This window comes from Nicotiana attenuata, unplaced genomic scaffold, assembly GCF_001879085.1.
Source record: "Nicotiana attenuata strain UT unplaced genomic scaffold, NIATTr2, whole genome shotgun sequence".
NCBI lineage: Eukaryota > Viridiplantae > Streptophyta > Magnoliopsida > Solanales > Solanaceae > Nicotiana > Nicotiana attenuata.
In genome coordinates this window covers 292,913-307,678 of record NW_017670893.1, presented here as the reverse complement: position 1 = coordinate 307,678, position 14,766 = coordinate 292,913, and the positions used below count along the sequence as shown (strand labels likewise).

Sequence of the window (14,766 nt, the reverse complement as noted above, 5' to 3'; positions counted from 1 at the left end):
GGATCAAATTCTCACCTATCCACCGGAATTCGCCAAAATACTAACCTCGCCAATTCAAGCCTAATTCTACATCGGGCCTCCAAAATCAATTCCGATCGCACTCCCAAGTCACAAATCATCCCCCGAAGCTAACCGAATCACCGGAAATCACATCCGAGCCTTCTAACTCATAAGTCAACGTCCGGTTGACCTTTCCAACTTAAGCCTTCCTTAAAGAGACTAAGTGTCTCATTTCCTATCCAAACCAATTCAATTCAACTATAACACACTCGTTGCTGATAATGAAACATGAAGAAGCAATAAATAGGGGAAAACGGGGCTGTAATACATGGGACGACGGGACGGGTCGTCTCAGTGACACAAGCAACCAATAAACAATAGTAGAGGGGCAATTTTGACCCCTTTCCCAAGTTTATTTTATTTTTTTGGCTTAGAAATGTACTCCTATTAGACTGCACGCACACATTACAATATGCACGTTAACCATTCCCTGCAGATTGCAATGCGGCAAGGGATCTTTTTTTTACTAATAATGGCAAGGGAGAATTTAGACTTGTAAATACTAAAAATTTAATATACAACCCTACAATCACGAGTTGTCGAAGAGAATTTATGTCAGCGGTTGTGTGATCACATAGTTGATTGAATTAATTTATGTCTACTATTCACAAAGTTGCCGAATATATATCCGCAAGTTACATATTTGTCCGGTCGATCAATAAAAATTATATTTGATAGCTTAATATATAAAAAAATATGTGTAAATATATATTATATGCAAATTATACATTGATTTACTAAAATATATATGTTTACCGGCTACTGTTAATTTTGAAAGCGGCTATACTGTGTAAATTTCCATATATCTATCTATCATATCTATCTTAAGGAATCATGTGTCCCCATACATATACTACTCCTATATATCAAAAAGAGTTTAACTACTTAATAGTCAGAGGAGGTAGTTTGATTCTGTACAAAGTTTAAGAAAGAAAAGAAGACTTTTGAAACATGTTGTCCTAAAAGCTTAAGGGGTAAAAGCTTTGTGAAGCCATAACTTTTGCGCGACTATAAAAGCTTCTCATTAAGGGTAAAGTGGGTAAATGAAAAGTCCAAAGTTAAATTGTTTCTAAGTAGAGAAAACTGTCATTTTTTTTTTTAAATGGACATGAAAATGTGTTATTTAAATTGAAACGGAGGGAGTATACAATGAGTATATAGGTACTTTTGTATACAAATATTAATTGGTAATCTTAAGAAAATGAAAAAGTTATCTTCTAACGAATCAAAATATATTGATAGCGTCAAAATATCTTTACACTGTCGGTGCATGTAGCTTAAACTCGAAGTATATACATATGTAATATACATTATTTAACTCAAGCTTTTTTTTTTTATAGTACTCCGTCTGTCTCAATTTATGTGGAAGTTTCGCTTTTTGATTTTCAAATTTCTTAATTTTGATTGGATATTTGGATATATAATTTTTTTTGAAATAAAATTTATATATTTAAAAATTACGTAAAACGTACTATAAATCAAAATAGTTAATGTTTCAAAAATATTTAAAAGACGTATGAAAAATTTACGTTCAAAGAACAACTCGTATGACTCTTGAAAACCGAATACCTTCACATAATTTGAGACGGAGGGAGTACTTATTATGAATCTCTATCTGTTAACAAGAAGTTATTATGATGGAGACCTGCTTTAAATGATCTTATTTCTTGTGGATTTAAAAAGATATTTTCATATAAAAAATGAATTAGAAATAACAAATGATGAGAGTATATTGTCGGCCACTTGATGGCCATTTGCTCTTCAACAAGACTCGTGACATTATATATATTTTGTGAAGTCTATCTTCTGATATATATCAAAACGTAAGTCTGGCAATGGCACCTATAGAGTTAGGGGATATTGGAATTGGAAAAGATGTAGAAGAAGAATTGAATAATTCAAAGAGTAGTAGTAATAGTGATGGTGTGTTCTTGACTTGGAATGATTTGTGGGTTACTGTTTCCAATAGAAAATTAGGTGGCAGCAAAAACATACTATTACTTGAAGGACTTATACTGGCTATGCTCGCCCTAGTGAGCTCTTGGCTGTCATGGGTCCTTCTGGCTCTGGCAAATCTACTCTTCTCAATTTAGCTGGTAAATATTATTACCGTCAAACCTCTTTATTACAGTTTTGTTTGTTCCAGATATATTTGTTGAGTTGCCCCACATTCGTGGGATTTGAGGTTCTTGGTCTCCTTATATGATCTTGCGCAATCCTAACTACATGAGCTAGCTAACTTTTGGGGTTGAGTTAAACTCAAGGTCTATTTTATCAATATTTTTGGATGTTATGCCAATTGTTGTTATAGAGAACATATATTATAACAAAACATATATATATATATATATATATATATATATATATATATTAAAAGCACGAAGGCCCTTAACGAAATATCATTCGTCTTTTTTACCCTTTTATAGTAGAGTTCATATTAGACATTTTATTATTTTTCTAATATTTAGTAATAGTAATTTAATTAATTCCCTACTATTTAGAAATAATCATTATTTCATTATTCCTCTAATATTTATAATATTGATTTCAATTCCTTTCAATTCTAAAATTCAATCGCTTACAATTCGTACAAAGGCAGTTTCTTTCACTTTCAACTCCATCTATATTTAGGAGTCTTCATATTTCTTCCTTTTTCGAATTAGGGCTTTCCTTAGTTAAAGAGTCAAAAAAACAATTAATTTCTTTAATCGGAAAACCTATCGATAAATTTATTTATTTCCAACCAAAAGATTGTTCGATCCCAATGTTGCAGCTATTATTCCAAAACTAGGTTCAATTGATCTTTAACAAAGTAAAAACTCGAAAATTATGTTATGTTTATCATGACATTTTTGTTTAATAAATATGAATATTCATTCAAGATTATCAATATAACAAATAAAAAATAAAAGAAACATCTTAATTTACTTTTTATGCTGCTTTTTAAAATTTTATACTCATGACCAGAGGTACTTTCGTATTTATATATCACAAAAGTTGCTAATTTAATAAAAATTAGTTGACCTAAATCAAGGTTATGTTGAAGCATTGTGCTATTAAAATTTCTGTTTTTCGGGCATAATATCTTAATATTTTACAATTAATATTGTTAGTGTTCAAACTGTATAATTTAGTATTCTTATAAGATGACCGGAAGCTTAAATATGAGTATGATGTTTGATACAGATAAAGAATCACAAAAAAAATAATTATGTGATTCTACAAAGATATGTGTCGAACAAGTTTTATTTTACAAAGATCTAATGACATCTTTAGGATATACTCTTGATTATTATTGTTATTTAATTATTATTTTAATATTAAAATTTTGACGATAATTAAATTAATTGTTAATGTTTTGACATACTTAATAAAATTTTACTCTTAGTTATTTAATTGTTATATAAATTATTTCTTATTTGTTGTAATTTTGAGAATTAGTTATATAAATCATGTGAGTACAAACAAATTTACAATACACCTAAAATTAATTCAATTGATCGCTTCATAATAAAGTTCGTAGAATTTAAATGCATTCTTTGTAGTGAGTACAACTTTTGGTAACTGAAAAAGAAATATGATAACTTATGAAATTTATTTGGTGCAATTATAAAATTATACATTTTCTTAAGGTGAGAATAATGACTAATGACTGAGGACTTCATTTTTTGTACTTTTTTTTATTCAGTTATCTATATATGATAAATGCTTTTTATGTTTACGATTTTACATTTTATTTTATAACACAAGTTTCAATTATTTTATACCTATATTTATTAAGATAGGGTACACGCGCAATGCATGTACCCTAAGACTAGTATGTATGTATGTATGTATGTATGTATGTATGTATGTATATATATATATATATATATATATATATATTTATATATATATATATAAAACATGTATTTAAAAAAATAAGTCGAGGGTCTATCAAAACAACATGTTTACCTTCACAATGCAGGGGTAAGATCTAAGTACATATTACCCTCCTCAGACCCCACTGGTGGGATTACTCTCAGGGCGATTGAATTTCAGACGAAGCAGAGCGGTGATATTCTGATCAATGGTCACAAACAAAAACTTTCTTACGGAACATATGTAAGATAACTAGCCTTCAGCTAAATTAATATCATTATTATTTAATTTTTCTTTCTATTAATTAACGTCTCCTTAATCAACGTTTCCTTGTGATGATTGTTAAGATTAGAATTCATCGTAATTTTTCCTATAAAACCAGGCTTACGTGACTCAAGATGAAACGTTGATAGCAACACTAACGGTTAAAGAAGCAGTTTATTACTCAGCACAACTCCAACTGCCAGATTTCAAGACAAAATCAGAGAAGAAACAAATAGCAGAGAAAAGTATAAAGGAGATGGGGTTACAAGATGCGATGAACACAAGAATTGGAGGAATTAGTGGAGGAGAAAAGAAGAGATTAAGCATTTGCATGGAGATTCTAACGCGACCAAAACTTCTTTTCCTTGACGAACCAAGCAGTGGGCTTGACAGTGCTGCATCTTATTATGTGATGAGCAGAATTTCACGTCAAAGATTTGGAAAAACCATTATTGCATCCATACATCAACCTAGTGCTGAAGTTTTTAACCTCTTTCAAAACCTGTGCCTTTTGTCCTCAGGAAGAATGGTATATTTTGGTCCAGCTTGTGCAGCAATTGAGGTAAAATGCAAGCTATATATATATACCCTATGTCTCTTATCCCTAGGAGATCTTCTGGCAGATTTTTTCGGAAAAATCTATTTATTCTGATGTGAATGGTAGATATAGTTATATTTCTTGGTTCAATAGAACTCCTTACAATCGTAGTTTCTATCTACTATTATCTACAAATAATAAAGTTATTAATAACCGGACGAAACCAAGAAATAACCCCTCACGTGCAAAATTATAGAAGATCCCCTTTAAGATCAAATAATTTCATCGAACTGAGTATAATTGTACGTGTGATCATAGCATCTATAATAAGGGGCGGACCTATGCTATATTGAAAGGGGTCACGACACCCGTAAAGTTCAACAAATTCCATGTATACATGTATATATGTTCTTAAAAACTAATAATATATTAGTAGTGGACACCCTATATACAAAGTAGATTTTGGTTCAATCTAAAAGTGCACCAGTGACCTTTAAATCCTGAGTTCGCATTTGTCTACAATACTAGGAATATCAATGAACCCGATTATTGCATGATAGCCTTTTTTAGCTTCTAGGGTTTAGGATAGCCTTTTTTTAGCTTCTAGGGTCTATTTCTTAGTTCAAGATCCATCTTACTTACTGAATCAAAAAAATTAGTAGATTTGTCCCTCTTATATATATATATATATATATATATATATATATATATATATATATATATATATATATATATATATATTGAGTAAGATTTTATCAACTTTTAATCTCTCTTTTTATTTTGTTTTATGATAGTTTTGCATCAAATGGTATTCCTTGCCCGCCTCTTCAAAATCCGCCGGACCATTTTCTTAAAACAATAAACAAAGACTTTGATGAAGTAAGTCAAATGTTACACTTCACTTTTCTAAGAGAGATGCCAACGTTTGCTTTTTATTGATATGTCTTGCCTTCTGTTCATAAATAATTATAGGATATTGAACAAGGCTCAACTGGAAGAAAACCTACCGAAGAAGTGGTAGATCTCATAAATTCATTTGAGAGCTACGTCCATAAAGTTCAAAATCATGTTGTAGAAATATGTCAACGGGTAAGGAAAAAAACCCTGAAGGGTTGCTTGTTTGGAATGAGAAGAAACTCTATAATATTCATTAGTATATTATTTTCAGGGTGGTGAAGTATTGGAAAAAAGAAGCCATGCCAATTTCACTACACAATGCCTAGTGTTGACAAGGAGGTCGGCTGTGAACATGTTTCGCGATCTTGGCTACTATTGGATGCGATTAGCTACGTATATCGCCCTTGCTTTAGGTATTGGCTCCATCTACTATGATGTTGACACGAGCTATCGTTCAATCGAGGTACACATAATATGATCACGATATAGAATCTTCTGACGAAATTTTAGAAATTTCTTAGTTAATTCTCAAAGTATGATAATATATACATATCCCTCTGTCTTAAATTATCTTCGTGATTTCTTACTTACTTAATTCTCAAAGTATGTCAGTATATACATACTCCCCCCCCCCCCCTCCCCCCGTTCACTTTTGCTTGTCCACTATACGAAAAATATATTTTCACTTTTATTTGTCCATTTTAGCAAATCAAGAGAAAAACAATCTTTTTTTTCCTGTTTTACCCTTATCATTAACTACTCAATCTCCAAGTCATTTTTCAAGATTTTTTGAAATGCTATCATTATTATGAGTAAAATTTTAAAATTCACATCTTCATTTATTTTTTTTAAAGGGAGTACAAAGTCAAAAGTGGACAACTAAAAGTAAACGGAGGGAGTACTTTTTAACTGGCACACAATTTTATAAATCATAACTTGGTCTTGAATATTGATTTTTCAGGAAAGAGGTTTTATGGTGGCTTTCATTGTTTCATTTATGACATTTATGGCAATTGGTGGATTCCCTTCATTTGTGGAGGACATGAAGGTATATATATATATCTTCTTTTTCATCTGACATAACTAAAGAATTCTACATTTTATTTCGTATCATGACTAATTAATTTTAACATACTATAAAAATTGTAGGTATTTCAACGAGAAAATTTGAACGGGCACTATGGATGTTTTGCTTTTGTAATAAGCAACACACTTTCTTCTATACCATACTTGCTATTAAATTCATTGGTTCCAGGTGCCATTGCTTATTTCATTACAGGATTTCAAAGTGGATTTGGCCATTTCAGCTACTTTACTCTGATCCTCTTCACTTGTATGATGATAGTCGAAACCCTGATGATGAACGTTGCAGCAATCGTGCCTAATTTCCTTATGGGCATTATAATAGGTGCAGCAATAGAAGGATTGATGATATTAACAGGTGATTTTTTTCAATTACCTGATAAATTGCCTAAACCTTTTTGGAAGTACCCATTATACTATATTTCCTTTCAAAAGTATGCTTACCAAGGTATGTTCATGAATGAATTTGAAGGGTTAAAGTTTACGGATTATCTGAATGGAAATAATCAGACAATGAGTGGAGAAGATGTGTTAAGAGATAGGTGGCAAGTAGAAATGACATACTCAAAATGGGTAGATCTTGCCATTTTGGTAGGAACGTTAATTTTGTATCGTTTGGTGTTCTTTCTGATAATCAAGACAAATGAGAAGGTTATGTGTGCAGTGAAAAGATCCATATCAGATCTTTCAAGCCAAAATAGACAAATCATGGCCAAGTCCATAGCTGCCCCACCTTTCCATGGACTCACTTCACCTAGTGAAATTCCCACCAATAATAATGTATAAGATATAGTTCGTTCAATTCCTTGTGATTTAATGATTTAGTAATACTTCTTGTAACTTTTGTATGAATGTGAAATGATAATATTACTACACAAATTATGTTTCTTTTTTCTTAAGATATTAATGGGTTGTTTGGTTCACAAACTAATTATCCAAGGACGAAATACTATACAGTCAAACCTCTCTATAACATCATCCTTATATATCAGCTCTTCTATAAAAGCCAATTTTTTCCGGAACCAAATCTCATGTTCTATTATAATATATATTTTCTATAGCAGCAATTCACTATAACATCCAAAAATATCTGCAACAAACGAGACTATTATAGAGAGATTTGACTGTACAACGATTGGTCATTTCATTTATTCGGTAGGTATGCAAAGTCAACCTTTTCCAAAAAAAAGCCAGGCGTACAATCACTAACATTACTTTTTAATAACCTTTCTTTTAAAAATAATCTAGAAAATAATTACTCTAGTAGTAAAATTACTAAACGTCTTTTCAAAAAATGGATGATGCCAAATCAATTCTCTTCTTCGTCAGCTAGTGGAAACAACTGATTTGCTTCTTAAGCACAAATTATTGTTAAATTTCTCATTTGTAAGCACGAACGGGCACGAATGCAGAAAGGAAGAAACAGCTACATGGACTTTGTTGAAATACAACACAGTGAACGGCTAGGAAACTACTTTAGGAAAAGTTAACGAGGAGAACAAAGGGGTTAAATCCAGCTGTAGAAAATCAAATAAGGGCAAGTATTTGCTCCAATAACCAATTGAACTTCCTGCTAACTGAAATTTACCATTATGAACTCTCTTCTGCATTACTATCTGAAATGAGGTCTTCAAGTTCATCAATAATGGCATCATAGCAAAAGAGGTATTGCTCCTGAAATATACAGTAGTAATTTAGTAGAGACATTCAGGGTATAAGTACTTAAAAACCAAAGAGCAAAGATTAATTAAGAATACTGAAACACAGTAGCATAGATACTGAGGTAAGGAATACCAAAAGAGTAAAAGTGAATATTAGTTGGAAAAATGCAAGATGTTCAGCTTGAGTAGAACAAATTGTAAGACATTTCCTTTCCAATAATCTGAGCGGTTAAGAAGGCCAATGGAAGACTTTAAACATACACATCCATACATCATTGATCGAAGATGGACAAATAAGAACAAAAGGACACTGGGAACTACTCAAGTTGTGTGCGTTCTAAATACTTTCCAAAATTGATTGTTAGACAATACACATCTATTTTTTTTTTCAGACGCTTACAGATAAAAATACACCAAAGATAAAAATATTTTGTGGACCTGCTCTTTGAGGGTAAACTGCACAGTGAAAACAATAGGTTATCTTTTACACAATGTTTCATCAATACTGTTTAATTAATGTGGTTGCACTAAGTAATAAACAAGAAATAGGCTAAATTTTTCAGGGAAACATACATGGCACCTGCTACTTTAACTAACTAGAAAATATTGCATCCGCAGTTATCCGCTTATGTAATATTGGCTGTATTATTAATAAAGAAACGCTACATACAACCATTAAAGAATTTTAATAATGAGGATAAGCTGCTGTACCATGGTCTGCACCATCCCAATTCGCTGAGACCTAAAAACGGTTATCGTATTAACAAGATCTAAAGCAGACATATCTCCAACCATTATTCTTTGGATGCTGTTATGGATAGCACAGTATGTACCAGTCCTACCAATACCTGCGCTGAGCAAGAGAATGAGATGTCAGGCTTTAGAAAGGATCAATTACAGAATCTTTATAGGCACATTACAGGGAGGGTGATGACAGATACCTGCAGTGGACTACAATTGGTCCAAGACTGGGTGGGACACTAGAAGTTTGTTTCAGTATTTCACGAACAGCAAGAGTGTTATTTGGAACTCCATGGTCGGGCCAGTCGGGATATTGAATGTGCAAAACACACAAAGGTGGTTCTTTTGACTGGCACATAGCAAGGAGAAAAGATCAACACATTTCATGCCATCTCTCTCATAATATGTGCAAGGAGTTAACATTTACGATATATAAGGATGGCAATTGAGTGGGAGAATTGGGCAACAGTTCCACACCATCATAGAAACTACTTATAAGACCAAAAGGTACTTCCACTAAAAGCACAAGGTTGAAGAAACCAGATATCTGATATCATGATATGAAATAAAGCATTTGCACTGCAAAGAGAAAGATTTAAGTTTTCTTTACTCCAGCCACGAAAATACAATGCCAGAATTGCTTGATGCAGATCCAAAAGAGATTGTCACAATAACTGTGGTACCAGTTGTGAAGCCTAGTCACACAACCAAATGCTTAATTCTAACCAAGCAGTCTGTTTCCCCCTACAATATGGCAAGAGAAAAACTAGATCTGCTATACAGTCTCAACTACTACCAAGGGGGTATAAACAAAAGTAATTAAAACACAAGAAGATAAAACGCAAATAACTAAGATTCTAGTATCCCTCAAGTAAGGAAGAGGGCAAAAGGTGTTGTCATCTATCTCAAACAGTTTCCCGTGGCTTTGAAGATTGTCAGAAAAGGACCAACTGCAGTCAGAAAGGATTTTCCACAGTAGAACAAAGTGATTCGAAATGGGACTTTCAAAATAGTGAAAGAGGGATGGTGGAACCATCAAAAAATCTTTTTCCAGACAATGCTGCTGCTTACTTAGATTTATAATGGTTATCTAGGATTGCTTGGAACTCTTGCTGCAACTGACACAAGGCCTTGAAACCAGACAAAAGACTGGTTTTCAAAACCAAACCTGGATGGTTTCCAAACCAACTAGTCCTTCTGTTTGGTCTAATATTCTGTTTGGTTTAAAAATCAAACACATGTTTGGTTTTAAAACTAACAGGCCACAGGTTGAACCTAGAGCTGGAGTTGCATCAACCGCAGACTTAAGAGGTGATGGAGAAACAAAAATGACACAATAGTATCCAATTGATTGTTAAAGTCATTACTGATGGAAATCATCGTCTAATATTGCAAACTATTCCTCATATGCTGCAATTCCTTCTTATTCTTTCTCTCATAGAAAAAGAAGTCCAACTCTTGAGAGAACTTCTGCAAAAAGAGCTATGCATGATCATACAGCTTTAAAGAAGGGTATCCTAGAGGAAAGTACTCATAATACTGGTGCCGAAGTGTAGCAGTCTGGATATGTAAAATGGTGCAGAAGAAAAAAAGGTACATTAGCAACTCTCAGCCTCCATCAACGGAAGAGGTAAATAGTCTTTGGCGGGTCCCATATCCATGCTCAATAACATAATAAGATTCTTCTTGCTCTTTTCCTTGAGTACAACACGGACAGAATAATTTACTAACCTCAATATGGTTCACCTCCAGACATCGCAAAATCAATGAAGTCTGACTCGTCTTTATCCACTTCGTGACAATACATATATTGCCAAATCTTCTAGGACCACCATCTGCCTGAAAATAATCCCCACACTTCACCGTCTGCATTGCATTTTTCATACAGAGGAAAGGATGAGATCAGGAAAATGATGCAATCCAATAAAGACCAGCTTAATCACTTTATAAATAAAGTAAAAACCTACTAGAATAAAAGGCTTAAATTTATTCAGAGGTTAACAGGTTTTATAAAGCGACTGAATCGAAAGGACTAGTAGTGTCACTATTTGTGTTATAAATATAATCCAGAATACAGATCACGAAACAAGAAGGTCTCTATCTTCCCTTTTCATTTGGCACAGGAAATTGTTTCTCAGCTGCTCAGGTTAGGAAGATGGAAGGAAAAAACAGAACTTATTAGTCTAAATTCCAATTCTAGAAAGGCAGCCAAGCCTTTGCATGTTAGACTTTGCTAATCCTTCTGCAGTTCAAATAACCGGAGAACACACTCATGGAATTCTATGCCACCTGCACAAACCCCCCCGGAAAACCATAATTTCACTGACATTACTCTGAAAATCCAAAAAACTTATTGGATTCAGGCGACAAGCCTCTTAAATTGAGATTGGCTCTTCCTAAACAAAAATGAGCACAACCAACAAAATCCAAGTATAACAATTTTGAAACTTGAGAAAGAAGGAGAACAAATAAATAAATAAACAAATAAACAAACATACGTACAGACAAACAAACAAGCAATCTCCCAAGCTTATTAGGAGGGACCGAGGGAGATCTCGAGCTTTATCCAGTGATCGAATAGGAACTGCATTTGGAACCTTTCCCAACAGAAGCTGATTCTATAGCAAAAGTTATTCATCTCCAAGCTCGATATTCCTCTCTAAGTCACAAGCTAGAGACCGCATAATACAGTCAGACCTCTCTATAACATCACCCTTATATAACATCACTTCACTATAAAAGCCAAGTTTTTCCGAACCAAATGTCATGTTTTGTTATAATATATGTTCTCTATAACAGCAATTCGCTATAACATACAAAAATATCCGGAACAAACGAGGCTGTTATAGAGAGATTTGACTGTATCCTTAATTATCATACTCAAAGCCTACTTAAAACCAACTCCATCAAAAGATGCCCAAGCTCTCAAATAGTTAATACGAGAAACATATCCTACTGAGAAAGATTGACAGTGATGACTATTTTCAAATTCCAATAGACCTTAAACCCACCACCTCTGGCTTAATTTGGGGCCCAAAAGGATGATGTGAAAGAATGTAGGTAGAAAATGAGAAAATAATCCGTAATACCAACCAGTTTGTTCCTTTCTGTATACGTTATTATACACACAGCGGAGTGAAACATAGGTTGCCAAACAAGAAGAAAGGCTAAGAGTTTTTCTCTACTGTTTCTTTCCCCTCACCCTATCTCACCACTCAAAAGATAGAAGAGTACACAGAAAGACGACAAAATATCTCAAGCAAATATGCAAAAACCGTATCAAAGATACTTGCACCTTTCTGACAGTATAAAAAATGCTAGATCTAATTACAACGGATGATGCAGATCAAAAGATGAAAACGGCAGAGAAGTTGGTATTTTACCTATGAAGCAAATTTTAGATCAGAACCATTGTCACAAAATCTCAAATTTTCCTTCTGTCACACAACAAGGACATCTTATCTTGTTAACATTACAATGATTACCGGTAACTTATACAGTTAAATACCTTGTAATTGTCAACCAATTGGGTAAGCATCACAATCACAGGACAGCGATGTTGGATTATCATTTCCCAGAAGTCTTCAAAAGTGTGCGGTAGCGGACCTTGTGTTGCAATAAACTGAGACACGTTTTCAGATATCTACAACAAAAAGGAGCATTATAATAATCGTGAAGCAGACTGGTGGAAGAGAGCTTGACATTTTCCAAGAGAGCGTGGAGAAAAAGAAGGCAGGGTTAACTAATTCCAAATGAAGGATGTAGAAGTCTACCTTAATGAAGCTTGCATTTATATATCCACTAGCTGATGGCCTATAGTCTTTACATGTGTCCAAAACAACCCTGTTATTGTCAACTGAGAAAAATGAAGCTTGATATAATTATTCACAAGTTAAAATGCACAACTCCAAAGTCAAGAGAAAGATTAACAAACTGAACTGCATACATGGCAAAACATCAGTGTATCGATTTTTACTAATGTTTACGCTATCCAAAGCCACTGAGCATCTACTCTTCATTTCTGAAGCTCTCATCCTAGTTGCCTGAGTCATCAGAGATGTTCATGAAATTAATGCTACTTGCAGAGTGACATGATCACAAGCTAATAGTAACAAAGAAGCAAAAACAATAATTTTCTCAAGATATAAGAGAGATGTCCTTTGACATAAATTAGCTCAACAAATCTTAACTTTTAATAATTTTAAAACAACAAAAATAACTATGTCTCAATTCCAAATAAGTTGACGTCGATGATATGAATCCTCACTTATTTCATTAATAATGATATTAGTTCATTTATCTGTCTACATCCTTTTAACTGGAGCCACTACCAGAAACATCATAAAATGGATTCTCGGATTTTTTTGGATAATTAGATATAGATGAGAGCTGGAAACACTACAGAAATGAACCCAATCACCAAAGGAGCTTCTCAATATTTACCTAAAACTATTGGATGGTCTTTTTGTTTTCTTTAAATAGACATTTAAGACCACCTAACTCCATATAATTCCATTTTTTCTCGCCGGAGTTGTTTTCTTCTTCCACAATTTACTATTCTTTCAATCCCTCTAGAATTCTTTACCATGTTAGATAGAGTAGCTCCAACTCATTTCTAGAATTTTGAACCATCTACTTCAGATTCAAACTGAAGATGCAAAGAAGGAGGGGGATAGAGCATGGTATGCACCTATCATTATAAAGGCCATTGCTTATGCAATAAGAACAGTAAGGAAGGTAAAGTCACATCAATAAGGTGTATATGTAATATGTGCCCAGAAACCATCACTTAGGAACCAAGCCAAAGTAAAATAAAATACGAGTCTTGTCATTAAATTCCAGTAAGTGCTACCAATAACAGGAATATCCACTCTCACCACAAGAAATAAACATCCCCTTTCCAAAACTATGAATGGAATATCCAACTAAACCTCAAATAATCACCCAAAACTTCAATCATACGACCAGTAAACTGCTTCTCGTCTAGTTCTCCATCACTAACTAGGTGTAGTCGGCTCAGTATCAATTGATTTGAGCTCGGTTCACATGTCACGACGACTTTATGTCTAGAGCATTCATGATAATATCACCTACTATAAAATAACAATAAAATTGAGAAAAAGGTAGCATAATTTAGAAACAGAGGAAAAAAAAAGGACCTGCAAAATCATGAACTCTTGGCGGATTTTTTCGGGAGCAGAAAACCGCTTGTCCTTAAAGACTTTGAGTGCTTCCAAGCAATAGCGCTGCTGATCAGGCGATAGAACCACTCTGTTCGGAACCGAATCGTCGGAGAAATCAAAAGGCTTAGTGGCCGACGGCGACAGGAGTTTACCGGCAGTATCCATCGATCTCCGGCTTCGATTCTGAATGAAAAGTCCGCTACCTTTGGCTCCGGATTCACCTTTTTTCTATTTTGCTTTGTCTTCTTATATTTAGGAGTTTAGAGTTCTTTCGACAGAATCAAATATTATGTATTCAAAAGTCTCAAATTGAAATCCCATTTTTCAGATTTTTGGTTATTTTTTTGAATTACTATTCGCGTTTCCGCTTTAGTTAAATTTTTTATATCCATCATTAAGATTAAACTTTATATTTAGCTCTTAGGCCCTTAACCAATAATCCATTATCTTTCAAAGTTGTAGAGTTAGACATTTCATT

The 14,766-nt window shown here is 33.4% G+C and overlaps 1 protein-coding gene and 1 pseudogene across 1 annotated transcript; one reads left to right on the top strand and one right to left on the bottom strand.

Annotated features, from left to right (window-relative positions):
- Positions 1–1,895: 1,895 nt before the first annotated feature.
- LOC109244283 lies at positions 1,896–7,489 on the top strand (annotated as a pseudogene).
- Positions 7,490–7,987: 498 nt separating this feature from the next.
- On the bottom strand, positions 7,988–14,651 carry LOC109244290 (protein-tyrosine-phosphatase PTP1-like). Its single transcript, XM_019411354.1, has 8 exons — positions 14,265–14,651; positions 13,052–13,148; positions 12,879–12,961; positions 12,614–12,748; positions 10,837–10,971; positions 9,306–9,454; positions 9,076–9,217; positions 7,988–8,377 (listed from the first exon to the last, which is right to left on the bottom strand). The coding sequence occupies exons 1-8, from the start codon at positions 14,451–14,453 to the stop codon at positions 8,294–8,296; spliced, it is 1,014 nt and encodes a 337-aa protein (XP_019266899.1). The 5' UTR covers positions 14,454–14,651; the 3' UTR covers positions 7,988–8,293.
- Between the last annotated feature and the right edge of the window lie 115 nt (positions 14,652–14,766).